The 17,568-nt window shown below is 33.5% G+C and overlaps 1 protein-coding gene and 2 pseudogenes across 2 annotated transcripts; 1 reads left to right on the top strand and 2 right to left on the bottom strand.

The window, feature by feature from the left end:
- Positions 1 to 2,817: 2,817 nt before the first annotated feature.
- Positions 2,818 to 11,980, bottom strand: LOC110420226 (protein TRANSPARENT TESTA 9-like). 2 transcript variants are annotated; one of them, XM_021433461.2, is made up of 20 exons: positions 11,744 to 11,980; positions 11,362 to 11,413; positions 10,961 to 11,037; positions 10,738 to 10,871; positions 10,387 to 10,483; positions 10,116 to 10,173; positions 8,987 to 9,095; positions 8,760 to 8,880; positions 8,473 to 8,659; positions 7,445 to 7,791; positions 6,773 to 6,861; positions 6,593 to 6,648; positions 6,287 to 6,364; positions 5,933 to 6,073; positions 5,565 to 5,670; positions 5,142 to 5,216; positions 4,938 to 4,987; positions 4,036 to 4,186; positions 3,776 to 3,942; positions 2,819 to 3,375 (listed from the first exon to the last, which is right to left on the bottom strand). In XM_021433461.2, the coding sequence occupies exons 1-20, from the start codon at positions 11,794 to 11,796 to the stop codon at positions 3,133 to 3,135; spliced, it is 2,391 nt and encodes a 796-aa protein (XP_021289136.1). In that variant the 5' UTR covers positions 11,797 to 11,980; the 3' UTR covers positions 2,819 to 3,132. The 2 variants fall into 2 exon arrangements, with proteins under 2 accessions (XP_021289137.1, XP_021289136.1); XM_021433462.2 differs by lacking the exon at positions 10,387 to 10,483 and having other exon boundaries at positions 2,818 to 3,375; positions 10,116 to 10,168.
- LOC149526939 (U2 spliceosomal RNA) lies at positions 5,325 to 5,505 on the top strand (annotated as a pseudogene).
- Positions 11,981 to 15,222: 3,242 nt separating the features above from the next.
- LOC149526938 (large ribosomal subunit protein eL36y pseudogene) lies at positions 15,223 to 15,555 on the bottom strand (annotated as a pseudogene).
- Positions 15,556 to 17,568: the final 2,013 nt, after the last annotated feature.

Genomic DNA, 17,568 nt, shown 5'->3' with positions numbered 1-17,568 from the left:
TTCTTTTGCCAGCATAATATATAAGCTAATGGGAAAGAAAAATTGTGTATCTACATTATAGATTGTACCATATCACCAAGCAAAATAATTGCTTCTTCCTTTTTCTGCATCTGCTGCCTGAGTCGACACTGAGATGAGAGGTTCTGGGTGTTTAGGCTTTGTTGTGGCCCATGTTAGCTTCCTGTTCTTATTCCCTCAGCGTGCCATTACATAGAAAGGAGAGCTACACCACTATATAAATCTAGGAATTCTCATATAAAACTAATCAAAGCATATTTTCCTTGCACAACAAACGAGAGATTTCCTTTTCATTCATCAATCAACTAATTCTAATTCTTTCTTGTTTTTTATGCCAACTCTTTGCCAAACCAATGCTTACCGTTAATACTCTGAGTCTTAAATGTCTCCCAGAAAACACAGCCTCTTGAGAAAGAAAGCTAACTAAAAAAAGGAAACAGATGGAGAATAATTTAACAATCATAGAACTGATCATGATAAGAAACAGATATTACTTCATGGTCACATCTCACATGGTAGCTAGTGACAAAAAGCTGATGAAACTTCATAGCTACCTATGAAGAACAGCATCGTAACCCACAAAACCAGAAGAATGTTCTTTGTAATTGAAGCCCAAGATGTTGTTTACCATTTCAAATGAGTTGACATGACATGACATGACATGACAGAAGTCTGTCATGATTTAAAATATTGTTTACCGTATTAATCTATGGTTTCTTTATAGGATGCTTAATTTTGGAAGCTAATTTTTGTTTTGTTTAAAATCCTACGCAAATAGACATCAATGTATTAATTTGTTGAGATACCTTTGTTTATATCAATATATCTATAGAATACAATGTCGTCGAGTATATACATATATATCTATGTTTTTACTAAGCTACTCCAATTCCTTTTTTTTTAAAAAAAAAAAGTCTTTATATTTGGCGAAAATGATTACAATGGTTTAAACTCTCCCAATAAAAGAAAATATTTTTAAAAATTGAATATGACATAAATTCATATGTGACACTCATCATGAGTCTAACAAATATAACATTTAATACATCAGCTTGTATAAAGATATATGTGATGATATTGAAAAAACCGTTAAAGATTTATACATTTCAATATTATTGTACCCAAAAAAGATTTTCGAAATAGTAAGCTCAGAATAAAATAACATAAACATGTAAACATAAATGACATTACATGCATTAATTCTTTCTACTGTCCTACATCAGTGATGGCGCGTTAATTTGATTTGTAGATGAGTGGTATACACGAAGGAATAGGATGGATAGAGAGGTAGAGGTAGGGGTAGGACCCAAAGAGTTCCTTACAACAAATAATCCAAAACTCTCAACTGTTTATTCTTTCCCAGTGAGCATTTTCTCAGTCAAAAAGCTTCTCCATCTTTGTTGGCCTAAAAAGACATCCAAAGGGGGGGCACAAAATTATTTGAATGCAAAGCAATTCTGAAAATGCTAGAAAAGGAGTGTTTGAATGAAAGAGGGAAGGGAATATATGCAGTTGCTTAGGCCATACCCCAGCTATAACGGTTAACTTTGTTTAAAGAAGAAGGCATAAATATAATAACTGTAACATAAAGCCAACCGGAGCTGTTTCCTGCTAATCTGTGTTTGGAAGACTAAAAGATATGGGTGTCAAAGTGAAAGTTAGAGGGCTATCTTTACAATTCTTTCCCAATCTTTTTTCCAGATGGAACACATTGCATTGGAGTTCCTTGCATAGTTCTATATATATATATATATATATATATATGTATGTATGTGTATTTTCTTTTCTTCTTTTGCTTAAAGTAAAGCACTCTGTCATAAAAGCAATATTAAAAGTAAAATATGGCATTATCTACACAAAAGGCCGCTCATTTTTATGCTTTTAAGCTTCAAATAAGCATCTTTTGGTCAATACGTGGCCATGTGGAGGAAAGCAATATCCAAGAGGGAGAAGAGAGAGGGAATTGTTAATAGTATATTGGCCGGCCGCCCAGACTTTTGAAGGTTTAACAGTATTGGAGAAAAAAAGTTGCTCTAATTTTGACATGACAGCCTTGTTAATGTAAAAGGTTATGGAATTACGTACCACACACTCCTTTTCTAAAAAGTTGCCATTATTTTATCATCATGCAGTATCTCCTGCTCAATGCTGCTAAATTAACCCTTGCACTGTTTCTTCCCTGGATCGAACAACGGACGACGTGCCCCTCCCACCCTTACGGTACCCCCAGCATATATTCTTGATGCCTGGTAATGGCGTTGCTGAAATAAGTTAATTCTTCACTGTTTCCGTTAGATTCACCATTTCCTTAGCTGAACCACCTTTCTAAAGGCTCACTAAAAACAGGCACACAAGTGTCATGGACATGGTTATACAATCTCAAGGAAACTATAACTAGGCCATTATTCTTAGTTCGGTTTGAGAAGACTTCGCGTCTTTTGATGTCATGCAGAGCTGGAAATGCTGTGCGAGGATAAGGGGGATATAGGCACAATTTGACGCACCATGCACGTGCAAATTGCAGACAGGAGGGCAGAGGTGCCATAGTTGCACTCCAGTAGATGATAAGACTGCAAATGGATTTTTACATGAGATGCTTCGTACAGAGTCACAACAAAAGCCTGGGACATCATTAAGTTACAATACCTTATGTGCGACATTTGAATATATTCATGAAAGAAAAAGTAAAAGACCACGTGGAGAATGTACTCCAGCAGCCCTCAAAATCATTAGATTAGATGCGAAGAGAAATCCCACCTCTTAACATATGTGTGTGTTAAAACGGGTGAGGAAGAAAACAAAAATTGAGAAACAGAAGCTAGAATTTGGGCGTAGCAAAGTCACAACTTCCGTGACATTTTAATTTTTATGTCTATATATTTACTTTTACATACTGACAACAGAATAATGCCTAAACAACATATCATAGTAAAAGAAAGAAAAAATATTATAGTAAGTGCCTACTCTTTCGCAGAGCTGTCCTGTCCATGTCAGTCTACAGATTTCTTTGGTGAAACCAACAAGGCCCCCTCCCCAAAACAAAACTCAAGACACTCTTTTTAGTTAATTTAGTAAGCAAACCTATAACTCAGGCTGGAGCTTTAATCGCCTTGGCTAATCATCCTGAAGCAGGGGAGCAAGAATGCTCTCAACAGAAGACCTCTGCTTACAGGCTTCTTCCAGAATGAGTAAGCGGGCAGTCTCACAAGCCTTTGCACTAGGAAAACCAAGTGTCCATCTCCCATCAGCAGCAGGATTGGAAACCTTTGATTGGCTGCCTTTAGCTTTAATGAATTTTGGATCAAATTCTCTTATCCGAAGATGCAACCATGTTGGGTGGTCTTCATCTATCTTAGGCTGTGTGAACAGGGAAAGAAACAATACTATGAATTTTGTGAGAATCAATCATTTCAAGCTTCAAGTATCGGAAAGAATCAAAGAATTTTCAACAATTGCATATGTCAACACACCAAATAGTCAACACACAAGGCCAACTCCACTAGAAATTAATACCGAGATGAGTACTCGATCAGAGATACCGAACAGCACTCACATAGAAAGTAGAAAGTTAAGAGAGGGATTAGGACATTTTAGAAGACAACCAAGAGAGGCACGGATTTATTTGTTGATTATATCTGTCATTTGGATTAGACAAGAACATCCCCAAGTGGTCACACCAAATACCAAAACATCTCTTTAAAGTCCTCAATAAAATCACAGCACTTGAAAAAGAAAAATCAACAACATCCTGACTCACACTTAACCCTGCCAAAGGAGAAATGGCAATTACAACTCCTCCTTGACTCCGGAAAGGATGCTTCTCTGCAAGAATCAATTTTCCAGAAATTCCCCTTGCCACCGGTATTAGGTAAATATCCCTCACTCCAGCATATGAGAAAGCAATCCTACAAGGGATTCCTGATCCTACAAAAGTTTAATAAAGGAAAGAATGAGATTACATGGTTTCAGAAGTTATTTTGAATGGTCAAAAAATCATTTACTTCAATGATATCCAACCTAAAGGGACCTCTGACCCAAAGCTGGCAGATGAAATATCTGGAGTGTAAGTTTTTCCAGAATCACTGTTACTCAATGAATTCAGTGAGGGTTTTTCAAGTAAACCTCCTGTGAAAATTAATGCTTTGAGCTGAAGATGGAGAACGAAAACCTACATTTATTAAGTTTCGTGAGATCTTTATGGAAAAACCAAAAGTGAGTGCTCAGAAGGCAAACTTTTAAGCAAATTTGTAGGTAGCACAATACAGCAGTAATGCTTTCAATGGAGAATTATTAATCAAATTAAACAACAGCCAAATCATATCTCAGAAGACATAACAGTATAAATGAAAGTCAAAATGCTAGTAACAACACCCCATGAGACTAGTATATTTCAAATTCTATACATGCACCAAACCATATACGGATTTCTACTCAATTTCACTAAAACCCAATGCGAAACCTGATTCCCCACTCCAACGAGGATAGGTTTGGCAATGAAAATTCAGGAACAGAGGCAGAGATGGGAAGGGGGGGTGGGGGTGGGAATTAAATTTCCTGCCAGGGACAAGAGCGGGACATCCCTAATATCATATGCATTGTATTTAAGCTCCATTTTATCAACATGGAATCACCACCCCAAACCACCCTGTTGACATCCCTAATATCTACAGGTCTTGCATTTAAGCTCCATTTTATCAATATGGACTCCCCGCCCCAAACCACCCTGTTGACATTCCTAATATCTACATGTCTTGTATTCAAGCTCCATTTTAACGACAAACACAAACTTGATTTTGTTCAGTTATCAGGTATATCATATGCATGTCCAAATTTTACAACAAAGCCAATTCAGTAGCTAGGAACCCTAATAAATATAAATAAATTCAAAAACTACATATATGAAGGAGATATAAAAAAACCTTTACTGCATCAACCATCCTTTGCCAAGCAAAATAAGAAGTCAAACTGCCTGCATTGTATAAATAACATAAGAGCTAGGTGTAAAATTTTTTTGAAGCATCACATGAAGAAAACTCAATTAAACTCATAACAAATTAGACACACATTGCACATGTATTGAATTATCAAAAAGAAAACAGAAGAGGGGGGTTAAAGCTCAATACAATCCAAGGTTTGCTGGCAGATTGCAAGCTCCAATGTGAATAAAGGATCTTTAGCTTCAGATTTTTCCTCAAGAGCTGTATGAAATCGCAATAGATGTCATCAATTTTAAATAATTTCCATTTAGAAAAAGGCATGAGGATGTGTTTTCATGACATCCACATGATCCCACATCTTGCAAATCTTTCACCTCCCATTTAAGAAGATAGTGTAGTTTACCAGTTTAATATCTGATACATGGGCCATCGGTCCACATGATATTAAATTAATTTTTTTTAGGGGGAGAACCCATTACAATAGCTTGCTACTGGGGCTCTTGCACGTCGCCCAAGCGTTGCACTACAGCTCGGGCCTGGCGCACCCCACCCTAAAATGAAAAAAAAAAGATTAAGTTCAAACTGGAATTAAACTACAGTAATTGATACCTTTTCTGCAGCTTCCCAACTCATGTCTTATAGTGTCTGGGATATGATCAAACCAACATCCATCAAGTTCTTTTTGAAGACATTCACGGGACTGCTCGTATGAAGTCTGTCGATAATAACTAGAAAATATAAAACTTTAGAAAATTTTCACATAATTACATTAAATTTTCAGAGAAATCCAACCTGCTGATGATGGTTTATACTTTGTATACACCAGGCTAAAAGAGGCAACTAGTTTCGACTTACCCACAATGCATGAACAAGAAAACCTCATGCATTTTTTTCTAATATGAAGTTTCTAAAGCAGTAATACTTCCACTAAAAATAATTAATTTAAATCAAGCACAACAGATCAGTAGAATGCTTACATTAAATAGGTGCATATTGTCATCAGTGAGCATATTTCCTTGACATAGCAGTAGCTTTCGCAAAAACCACCCTATATGCCACTGTATTGATGGGGAAATTGGTGGTTGGCTTGCTAAAAGCTTCAATAATGCCTTCCAAATCTATTTTAAAATGAAGTTGAAGATAAGAGAGAGAAATCATATAATATTAAAAATTGACAACCATGACAGAAAGCATCACAATTCCAGGCACTGTCCAGAAAGCATATTCTAGCAACATCAATTAAATGATTAAAATAGCATTACAATGAATATAGAGCAAAAGGGTGGGAAGGGGATAGGAAGAAAAGTAACAGGATCCAGTTAACACACTACCTTAGGCAGAAGTCTCACTATAATACCGTCATCCACTGTGGGAAAAGCTGACTCACAGTTGTTCTGGGAGCATGTAAACTGGTGGTGCCAGAAAACAGATAAATCAATAAATTTAAAGAACAGTGAAATATCATTGGCTAAGAAAAAAACTTTTGACATCATATTTTCGGGATACTAATGGTAACTAGATAATACTTTTCCATATACTTGACATTGCTAGCATTCTCAAAATAATTTATGCATTGATCCAATATATATTTTCAGACATAATAAGTACATTTAGATGTAAATAAGATCCATTCTTACCGCCAAGTCCTGGCTTTGACTTATTCCTATCAGTGATGCCGGAAAATGCTCCAGATCTATACAATAAGCCAAAATTATAATTTTCTTTTTGAAAAAAGAAGAACAAAGAAAGAAATAAATATAAACATCGATGCAAGGATCTATGATAAATACAACTGAAAGGATTAAAAATAAAAGTACCTTTATTTTCTGCTAGAGTAAGTAGTAAAAATAGAGATGCTAATGATATACTGTGATTGTCTGAAAATATATATGCAAATATCCCAATCCTGCACCAACAACAATTTCAAAGCATCAATACAAATTATAAATCACAGAAATTCTTGCAAAATAAGATCAAGTAACTACATATAGAACTGCTTTACTTATATATCCACTTATGAGAGGGATCTAAATAGCTGTCTGTGTTTTCTGTTCTCAGGTAATCATCATACATTAAGGTAGCAGATGGAAAAATAAATATATAATGCTACCAAAGCAGTGGTCACAAATTCCAGAAGAGATTGAAGAATATGACTAAAACTTAAAGCAGAGATAAAGAAATAATTTAGGAGTTAACCACTCATTTTAGGACTTCTTAAGCCTCCTGAATTGAATTAGTAGATGTGCTCCAGAATGGTGAAGCTCCACTCCCAAGTTATTAATGCAAATAATATTTTAGTTGGAATCCCCTTGGTAATGAAACAACATATTGCCACTAGGCATAAAATATACACCATTAATCTTACATTAGATCTTAAAGAAAAACAAAATCAGAATTAAAGATTTATCAATACCAACCTCTTTATGAGAATAAAAGTTTATTAATTTTGTCAAGATCAAATTTGATGCCAGAATAGGAAGCATACCAACCTCTCTATACACATATTATCATTCCTAGGGGTGCCATCAAAAGGAGAATTTGAGGTTGTATGCTCATTTAAATGTTCAAGTAGATAGGTTATGTTGACATCCTCTGCATCCTCAGCCCCAGGACCTGAACATTCCTTGATATTTATATCATTCAATGAGTGGAGAAGAGCACTTGGATCACTTGTGCTACGAGCTACATCTCCATTGGTAGCATCTCCCTGACTTGATGTTATATAATGATATAGAAGAAGACCAGCCACTGCATTAATCAAGTGTTTTCCACCAACAACTTGAAGAAGATGAGAAACTATGTATAGAGAAGTGACTAATGAGATGTTGTAGCTACCCTGAAACAAAACATAAGTTGATGAATGAATGTTTCATGCGGAAAAAGTTAACAGCAACATATTTCAAACATCACTAACATAAGAGATACAATTATACATTTCCACCAACAGATTTCTTCTTTGGAGTAGAGTGTGTTTATTTTAATTTGGAACTTCCCATATCCTTCCTTTTTTTCTAGTTTTTGGGTGGAACAGTGAAGATGGTGAATGAAGCAAAAACCAAGCCCATGGGTTGGCTACCAGACTACCACTTGAACCTCATTTAGAGGTGGCAGACAATAAATTCATGACCAAGTCTAAGAAAACCATCGAAGGAAAAGACTATTCTCATCCTTGTAATCCCTCTACATTCTTTGCATGACTAAAGAGCACTACCTGACTTTTTAAATCTTAACACGAGAAAAAAAGAAGCGAGTAATCAAAGCTGAAACTAAAATAACGAATTAGCTTGGATTTAAATGTCATGAAGAGTGCAGATATTATTCTTGTACAAATACAAACTCCAACATGCATGATGTGCAAGACCCAAACCTCTAAAAAGTTTTACCAATCATTCACTAGATACCTCCATTCTTTTAAAACATTTGTAAATTACCTTAGAAATTACACAAAATCAGATAGATTTTATCCCTCGCAATCACAAAATCAAGCATGAAAAGAATTATGAGCATGACAACTTACTTTGTTCCCTAATTGCAGTAGAGGGAGCAACAAGGGAAAAATAAGTAAACTGAGAAGATTTTGGGTAACAACTCTACTTAAACGACGCTCTCCCACGGAAAGAATGTCCTTGAAGTAGTAAAGATCGTCTATAATTTTATCTGTTTCCATAAATATGTCCTTTTTCTTTTGATGAGAGCATTTTTCCCTGCACCATGGTAATTTTTGCCTTAAAAGTTAAGACTTAAAAAATTAACTAGGGAATTATCAATTACCATATGTTTCCTAAAAAATTGAAAGCAACCTACTCTGTAGAATGGACAAGGGCATCTAGATGTAGATATTGCTCCCTCAAACTAGAAACCAAGTCCGAGAAGTACTTCGAGGCTGGAGGAGTTGTTACAAATTTATAGACCATATCATCACTAACTGCATAAACCAAAATAAGAATAAAGCATACTATTTTAAGATACCAAAAATTTATGGACAACACATCAAATCTATGTTATCAAAAAAGACAACAGATGAATTGTACCATTGTATATGTTGAGAGTTAATGCACGTATAGCTGTTTGAATCATCTTTTCCCCATGTTGAGCAAATTTAAGAGCTTCACTGTACAATGGAAATGAGACTACTACATCCTGCAGTAACAAAGGAAGATACAATGTTTGAAAGAAAAAGGGGAAAATAAAGGTGAGCAAACAGGAGAAAACTCAATTTAATGAACATAATGAAATATATGGGAAATTGAAGATAAATCACGCAAGTTTGTGAAAAAAATTGTCAGGCAATGTTAAAAGACAATAAATAAAATAAAAAAATACAAGACATCAAAGAAAAAAGAAAATGCATTTTATTTACATAAGAAAGAGCACTGGCATATTTCATGCACACAAAGTGAAGACAATATATTCTCATCAGACAGAAAATAGGCACAAGCACAAGTAAACAAATAGAAAATTTGCTAAATAACTTTAACCTGCGATTTGAACAATATTACTCCTTAAATAAATATACACAGTAGACCATTATTTATTATCTATATATGAAAGTTGTCAAAGAAATTTCCTGTTTCTGTTTGCGGCTACTCTCCCTATGTCAACGTAAAAGATAAAAGGCACTTGAGGCAGGTTGTGAAGATGAAGTCAGGTGCCTCTGACTTCTGTTTTTCTAGCTAAAAAACCTCCAAATGCACCAACTTGGGAGGCAAGTAATTTAATAGACCTACCAAATGCTTTATCAAGAAGAATCCAGAGAAAATCTTCTATCCTCATCTGCTTTGACTAAGAGCAAAATATATAACTTTTTGCACGTTCAATTTCAACAACTAATTTAAAGGAAGCAGGCACGTATATAAATGCAGGTAGAGAAGGGAATGAAGGTTTATTAGAGGCAACAGTTAAAGAAAGCACGATTGATATATTGACTTCGTCAAGGTTACTTGCTTAAGCAAAAAATTCAAATGTTTGAGCATCGTAACTGCATGTTGGCAGTCAACACAAAATATCTGTATGACAAGATTATATCAATGCTCCAAACTCCATCAACCACAGAGCGCAAACATATTATAACGTAAAATAATGTCTTAAATAAATGAGCCGTTGAGCTCTGGCACAAAAAAATAATAATAATAAAATAAAAGCTATAGAACTTTAACTTACCCCTTGAACCTTAACAAGAAGGCAAAGTGTGTCTCTGTTTATTTTGCTGCTCACTGCTCTGATTTAACGGCAAAAGAAAAAAAAAAAAAAGACGATGTGGAAAAAAAGGATAATGAATATAGTCAAATTTGTTTCCATCTTTAATAAGCAAGTCAAGCAATAGTTTTAGAAAGAATGAAAAAATCAGTGGAAACTTGTAATTTGTTTAAATAGATGGAAAATTATATTCCTATGCTTTAGAAATTTAAAGGAGAAAGTAAAAAAACACAACCTTAAGAAAGACACATAATAAAGAGCAAGATCTCCTGCGTCAAAGTTATATTGATGTGCTATGATGTTGTTGATATAGTCATTGCTTAAACAATAATCTGCATCAATCAATTCTATGCATCACCAAAGTTGCATGAACAACAGTCAAGGATGACAGAAAAAGAATTTGAGAGACAAGACAAGTAAGCAAAACGAGTTCCAATGTAATTATTTGCAGATAGCATGTCAACATTTATGTTTGAGATCCTGAGAGGCAAAAGCCTTTCTGGAGAGATGCCAACAGGCGTAGAGAGAAAAAACCTAAACATGCAAGAAGTTTTAACATACATATATGGGGCACTAAGTATCTTACAAATTGCAGGTTCACTATCCATGTTTTGAATCATTATGCTTAGATACTGAAGCAACGGTGCCTCAATTCTTGAACTTGAACTGATCTTTAGTACCCGTACAAACTCTGCTAAAACTTGATATTCCATAAAACATCTGCAACAATTGAAGAAATTCAGATTATATCACAAAAATACTGAAAGGCATAACCATGCATGCAAAGATGTCTCAAGAGTAATGCATACTCAAATATTAATGGATCTTGTCTGTCACCATATGTCACTATCTCCACAATAGACTGTAGTAGATCTATCACTGCTTCCTGCATACGAGATTGAACAAAGAGGATGGGAAAAAAAGACAGGTCAGTTTGGAAAGAAATATTTCATATACTAATCATTAGGATAATTACCCAGCACATCAAGAGATTAGAGTTTAAAAACCCAAAAGCAGGTTTAATAGCCAAATTATTCAGTTAACTATCGTCGTTGACTTAATTAATTGAACTTTGACTTCCTTGTTTATAGTTAAACAGATACATGGCAAGCATATAAACCTGCTCATGGAGTTTTCAAACTCCACCGCCATTATTGAGAATAACAATACTAATTATGATAATAAATTATGTAAAAGTTAAATAAGTTACCCTGTTCTGCTTATTGACAACTTTGATCTGCTGCAATTCAGTAATTACGTATCTATATCCCGAACAATATTTAAAAAAAGAAAAAAGAAACATCTTCGTTAGAATAATAATCATCAAAATAAAAATGACGAATCCTTAAGCAAAAATAAAGTAATTAAAGTCACCAAAATAATGAAGAACAATAAAACAATTCAAAAGAAGTAAAATAATCACCGCATTATAATTTAACAGAATACAATTACATTTTAATCTCACTTCAGTTCTAAACAGCATTAAACTTGTAAAGTACGCAAGTGAATTATAGTCCAAGGCTAATGATAATCAGATTACGCATTTCCAAATTTCAAACAAAAGATTAGATTGGAAAAGAAGGAGAAGTTACTTGAAGTGTTGGAGAGAGAAGCGATCGATGGACCGCCAAAGAGAGCGCCACATTCTGAAGAATCAAGAAAGAGGAGATCTGGCTTTGGAGAGGAAACCCTAGAAAAAGAGAAGGAGAAATGTAGAAGGAAACGAAGAAACAAAGTGATGAGCGAAGATGAGATTTGAGGTGAGTTTTGGTCCGCGCGCAAGGGGACTTGTCTTTGGTTTGGGTTTTGGTATGGCCGTTTGGTAAATCTTGCGGCAACCAACTTTCAACGCTTTCTCTCTCTTTTTGATGGAAGTTGAAATTACGTCAATTTACCAACAACTTAAAATAATGCCAAAATATCCATCAAAAGAAAGAGAAAATTGGAAAAGGCTACGTGCCCCTCGAGCAACGTCTCAATTTAACGGCGTTGGTTTGGCGCTGCCTGCCACCACGACGTTTAACCCCGAATTGGCCGAATTTATACATACATGATATAGTTAATTATTAATGTTACTTATGTATGAAATCGTTTGTAGGAACTTTGATCTATCTATCTAAATGAAAGCAAATACCTTAATATGCATAGCTAAAAATAATTCAATAATCTTTTTGAAATTCTAACCCATCTTATTGATAGAAGATATTTTTGGATGTTTTCATAATAGTAGTGTACGGTATGAGGGAAAAAAGAATATATTCTTTACAATATATTTAATTAAATTATATTATAATATTTATTTTACAATAAATCACTATAATATAAAATTGTAATGTAATCATATTACGACTAATGGATAAAATGTAATTACAGTTCAAAACTATTGTAATTAGATTGCATTGCACTTTAAATTGTTGTTAAAAATATTTTTACTTTCTAATTTTATTATTTTATTAAAAATATTATATAATATTATAATTTTTTATATAGATTTCGAAGATATCTTTTTATTATTCTCAATAGTTATGATGACTATTAATAAAATTTATACTATCTTTTAAAAGGAAAAAAAGTTAAAATAAAATATATAATATAAAAAATTATATTAAGAACTGAAAAATGTAAATAAAAAATTATAATAAAATATAAAAATAAAATATAACATTAAAAATATATTTAAGAGATGATAATATATAAAAATTAACAAGAAAAATACAAGTTTATTAAAGTTACATTTTAATAAATAGACGTAATTCTAGAAGTTGACATTATATTTCCATTAAAATACTTATAAACTAAACGCTACAATGTTATCTTCTTTACATTTTAATCATTATTTTGCTTATATAGCAAATATTACAATATTATCTTCCCTGCATTCACATTGCTTGTAATCACATTACTCATAATTATATTGCATTGTAAAGTATCAAATACCAATCATATGTTTTGAATTACGGCAAAGAGAGAACTAATCTTAACTAAATCAATGCTATATGTTCATAATATGTTGAATGAATGATTTTCTATATGGCATCATTTGCCCTGTTTAACTTCTAGCTTAAACTCTTCCCTTTTTTCCCTCCTTAACTGGTTGGAAAACAAGAGCAACAATACCTATTGAAGAAACAAAATTGAACATGAGGCATCCGTAAAGAAAAAGGTAAGAGGGTAATATTGTTAAAAAGTTTGAATATCAATGCGAGAATTGGTAATGGCTACAAAACCAAAGGCTGGACATTATGTTGTCTTTCTTCAGTTAAGTTAGAAGTCTTTCACCAAAATCTCAAGATTCAAGCTTCGATCTATTTAGGCCAGAAGAATTTGATGATACTTGTGTCCCTCGCGTTGGCTCTTCAATCATAGCAATGATGGACTTTCTCTTATTTTCTTCTTAAAACACAATCATAAACAAATCCATCATCTCATGAACCTAATGACTAAATACCTTACAATTGGACAGGATGTCGGATAGGCCCCATATAGAATTTGCAGGAGTGACTACAATCATGCTTTGAGTCTTTAACATTCAAATCCATAAGCTCAAAACCAATTGCAATGGCCTTAACTAGTGCATCTCACGCCTCTTCCATTGAAGCCTTAACCTCGTCGACCCACTTCTTGACATGATGTGCCTTTTCTTTATTCAAAACATTCATTATTTATTTCTTTTGGAAGGCAAGAAGTTGTTATATATAGCTTCAAATTAGTACAAAAACCTACAAAATAAGTGTTGGAAAATAATGAAACACAGAACAATACAAGAAAGTGAAAATAGAAAGAAGTCTGAGCTGTGATTTCACTATCCTTAAAGATAATTTTTGCCCTTTCAAAGTATGAAACTCAATGCAAAAGGATTGTAGAGGTTATTCTTCAAGATTCAATAAACCTTCCTTATTAGTTTGCACAAACTAGTAACGGAGGAACAGCAGAAAGCCTTTTTTAAAGAAAAAAGAACCCAACAGGAAAGAAAGGAAAGTAAAGAATATATGCAGAGAAGCTTTAAAGAAGATGAAACAACTATTAGTGTGTTGTGAACTAAGGCCAAAGCTGGTATTATAAGTTGAGAATGAAGTGAACGTTGCACCAAATTAGGGGAGAACGTTGCACCAAATAGTGGGGTTATAAAACTTAGTCACCATGTAGGTAAAGTTAGAGACTGATACAACTAGAATAAGTCAAAAGCTGAGAAAAAATAAAATCAAGGTATAAAAAGTTCACTTAAACCTAGCCTACGTGTATACTCGAGCGCAATAGGGTAAATTTGAATTTTCTCAAAGCTTGGCCTGATTTCTTGTGTGCGCAAGCCCAGTCATTGTTCCTTTCTTGCAACTAGCCCATAATAGGTTTGCTTATTTAAATCACTCACCTCTTTTTGTACTTTAGCAATGTGGGATGTTGAAACCTTATGAAATATACTATTTTTCCAACAATAAGTAGAAAGAAAGATAGCTCTTCACTAGTTACAAAACACATCCAGTATGGCTATAAATTTAACATAGCCTTTTCAACAAGTTGCATATGAGATAAACACATCCTCATACAAGTAAAGTCATCACAAAAGATCATCACATAGCAACCCGAGCAAAAGGCCCCATACATAAAGAGAGAGTAAATATACAAAGCATTCACTATTGTCCCTGAGTGATCAGGTAATGGATTCCCATTAATGTCCAAGTCTCTATTTTCACAAAATTCAATAATCTCGCTTTGACAAGAAATTAAACCTTGTGTTTTAATGTCATGCAATTTTTAGTGGAATATCCTTAAATTCTAAAATGATAATCAAAATTGGCATTTGAGTCATACCACTTTGAATAAGGAAGTCTTAGTGGTTTTAAGGCAGTTCAAGCAATGAGTGAAAAAAAAAAATTTTTGTAGATTAAAAATTTGAAGAAATTAATATGGGACCAATTTTAACCAACTACAACACAACAATTCTCAAAATTTGGAGGCAATATTACAAGATTTTGAGCTTAATAAGCAAGTCAAAACTCTTAAAACAAGACATAAAAGAAAAACTCCCACATCAAAAAATTAAGCTGTCTATGAAGAACAACCACAGTGCGACTCATTTCTTCTTCTCTGCACCTTCAACTAACCTCATCTTGCATAGAACACTGGACATCTCCTCACATTTCTTCTTGGGCCTCTTGTGAGTGTTTAGCTTTCTCTTTGCCACCTTTAAAGCACACTTATCTTTTCCAATCTTAAGAAGTTCAATAATCCTTTTCTCATAAGGAGCGAACCCGACAACTTCCTAAATTAGGCTTTTCGCAAAGTAAACTCTCTGGCTAGTTTGCCATTTTCAATCAAAAGGGCAAGGAGCCAATTCCTTCTTGGTGACAATATGTCTTCTGTTTAAGCCCACAAAAAGGCTAGTATTGGGTTGCTTTGGAGCCATCACCCACCAAACAGCTCCAACTGAATACCTATATTAAACCTCGAAGCTCTCCGATAAACACGATGAGTCAAAATTTGAAGACTTGCAACTATAAATTTTAATACCTTCTTGGTTGTTCTTGGGTCTTTTTTGGCTGTTATTGGAATTGTTGAGTGGGATTGCAAGTCTAGTTGTAAGCGTTTATGGGTGACTATTTGCTTGGAATGTCACTAAGGTAGGTTGGTAAGTGTGTGGATTAATTTTAAGCACCATTGTTTAAGGTGAGGTAAAAGGGTAGGTAAATTGGATGATTCATTAATAAATTTTAATTCATCAAGTTATGAGTTTTTGAGTTTTAATTGGTAAACTCATATATATTTATCTTAAATTAGTCAACAAATTAATTTTCTAGTTAGCTTAAATGATGTTATTAATGTTAGACTTAACTGAAGATCGATGCTGAAGTACCTAAAGATTAGAAAGTGAAGTGAAGGCTGAAGCTTGAAAACTGGAATAAAAGATAAAGCTTACTGAAAGAAAAGGTCACATGGATGTCACATGACTATTTATAGTAAAAAATATTTTATTTTACCTTTACCTTTACTGTTTATTGTTACAATAGTTAGTTAGTTAGTTAGTTCTTTATTTTACTAATTCACAAACTTCTATAAATAATTCTCTTGTAAATACATTTCAAAGTATGAAAGTTCATCACATTTTACATCGATTGTTTCACTTCCATTCATCACTTTCTTGATTTAAACATTTCAACATGGTATCAGAGCAAATGATCTTGATGTGATTTTTCCTCTGGTTCAGGGAAGTACTTTATTTTCCTTGCTTTTTGAATCAGTGTTGAGTTTTGGCAACAAATTACTAGAATTATTGTGTTCTTAATTTATTGGCTCTTGGATTTGGGGTCAATGTTGAATACTAGACCTAATTCATCTTCCTTTAAGGATTTTCTAATAGCAAATTTAGTAAATTTGAGAATGAGTGTCTCACCAAATCCCCAATCGGCATTTTACTTATATCACAATGATCATTCTAGATCAATAGTGATAAACCCTAAGTTGACCACAAACCATTATCTGCCTTGGTGTAGATCTTTCTTGATTGCTCTTTCTATTATAAATAAGCTTGGTTTCATCAATGGGACTACAGTCAAACCAAAACCTACAAATCTTTTGTTTGAATCCTAGAATAAGTGTAATGATCTAATTATGGCGTGGTTATTAGAGCCTGTAACTACACTTATAGCTTTAATAGTGTTCTATATGGATAATGCAATAAATAACTCTATAATATAGAGTTATTTGGTCTTAATTTTAATAGTAAATTTGCTAAGTTCTTGTAGTAATGTATAGAAATTAATTAAGTTTTATTTAATTATTTTAAGTTAGTTAATTAGATGAGTCAATCTAATCTTAGTTAATCTTGTATTTAAATTATTGGTTATGTGTCTAAGATAAGTTGTTATTAATTTATTTGTGTTTTTGTAGATATTTATTGGAGAAGGACTTTTAATGGAAGAAGGAGAGAAATTATGACATGTAGATTTCCACTACACATGTCTTGTATTTCAACCATAACTCTCTTTACAGAACTCTAAATGAGGTGATTTTTGACTATTGGAAAGTTTAGGGGAAAGAAACAACTTTCATGTTTATCAATTTGTCCAAATCGGCCTATAAGATGGTCAAAAATCTTGTCCAATTGGAATCACTGCAACAGTCGTAGAAAGAAAAATTAAATCACAATTTTTGTAAATTGAATGGTCGAAGCCACAGCTTTGGTGGAGGAAGGCCATGGCTCACGTAGTCTAATGAGGAAACTCTTGTTAAAATTGACATTTTTCTTCACCCAATTTGACTTAACTTCAAAGCCTTATTTATACAACCTTTCAAAAAACTTTTAGAGAAACAAAAAACACAAGATTTAGAGCTAAGATTCAGCCACAAGATCATTGAAGAAAAGTCTTATTGGAGCTAAGAAGAAATTGAATGATTCAAGAGGATTTGGAGATCAAGATTT

This window comes from Theobroma umbraticum, unplaced genomic scaffold, assembly GCF_002168275.2.
Source record: "Theobroma umbraticum cultivar Fairchild unplaced genomic scaffold, ASM216827v3 scaffold_86.0, whole genome shotgun sequence".
NCBI classification, from domain to species: Eukaryota; Viridiplantae; Streptophyta; class Magnoliopsida; order Malvales; family Malvaceae; genus Theobroma; species Theobroma umbraticum.
Note: the sequence above shows the minus strand (reverse complement) of the source record. Positions and strands in the feature narration are given on the sequence as shown.

Bases quoted from the DNA above. Each gene is read 5' to 3' on its own strand.
- LOC110420226 (XM_021433461.2), bottom strand. From the start codon at position 11,796: ATGTGGCGCTCTCTTTGGCGGTCCATCGATCGCTTCTCTCTCCAACAC. The intron at 10,872-10,960 runs GTATGCATTACT...CAATTGTTGCAG, and splicing joins CAAGATCCATTAATATTTGA to ATGTTTTATGGAATATCAAG. The intron at 7,792-8,472 runs GTAAGTTGTCAT...GTTTTGTTTCAG, and splicing joins TACTGCAATTAGGGAACAAA to GGTAGCTACAACATCTCATT.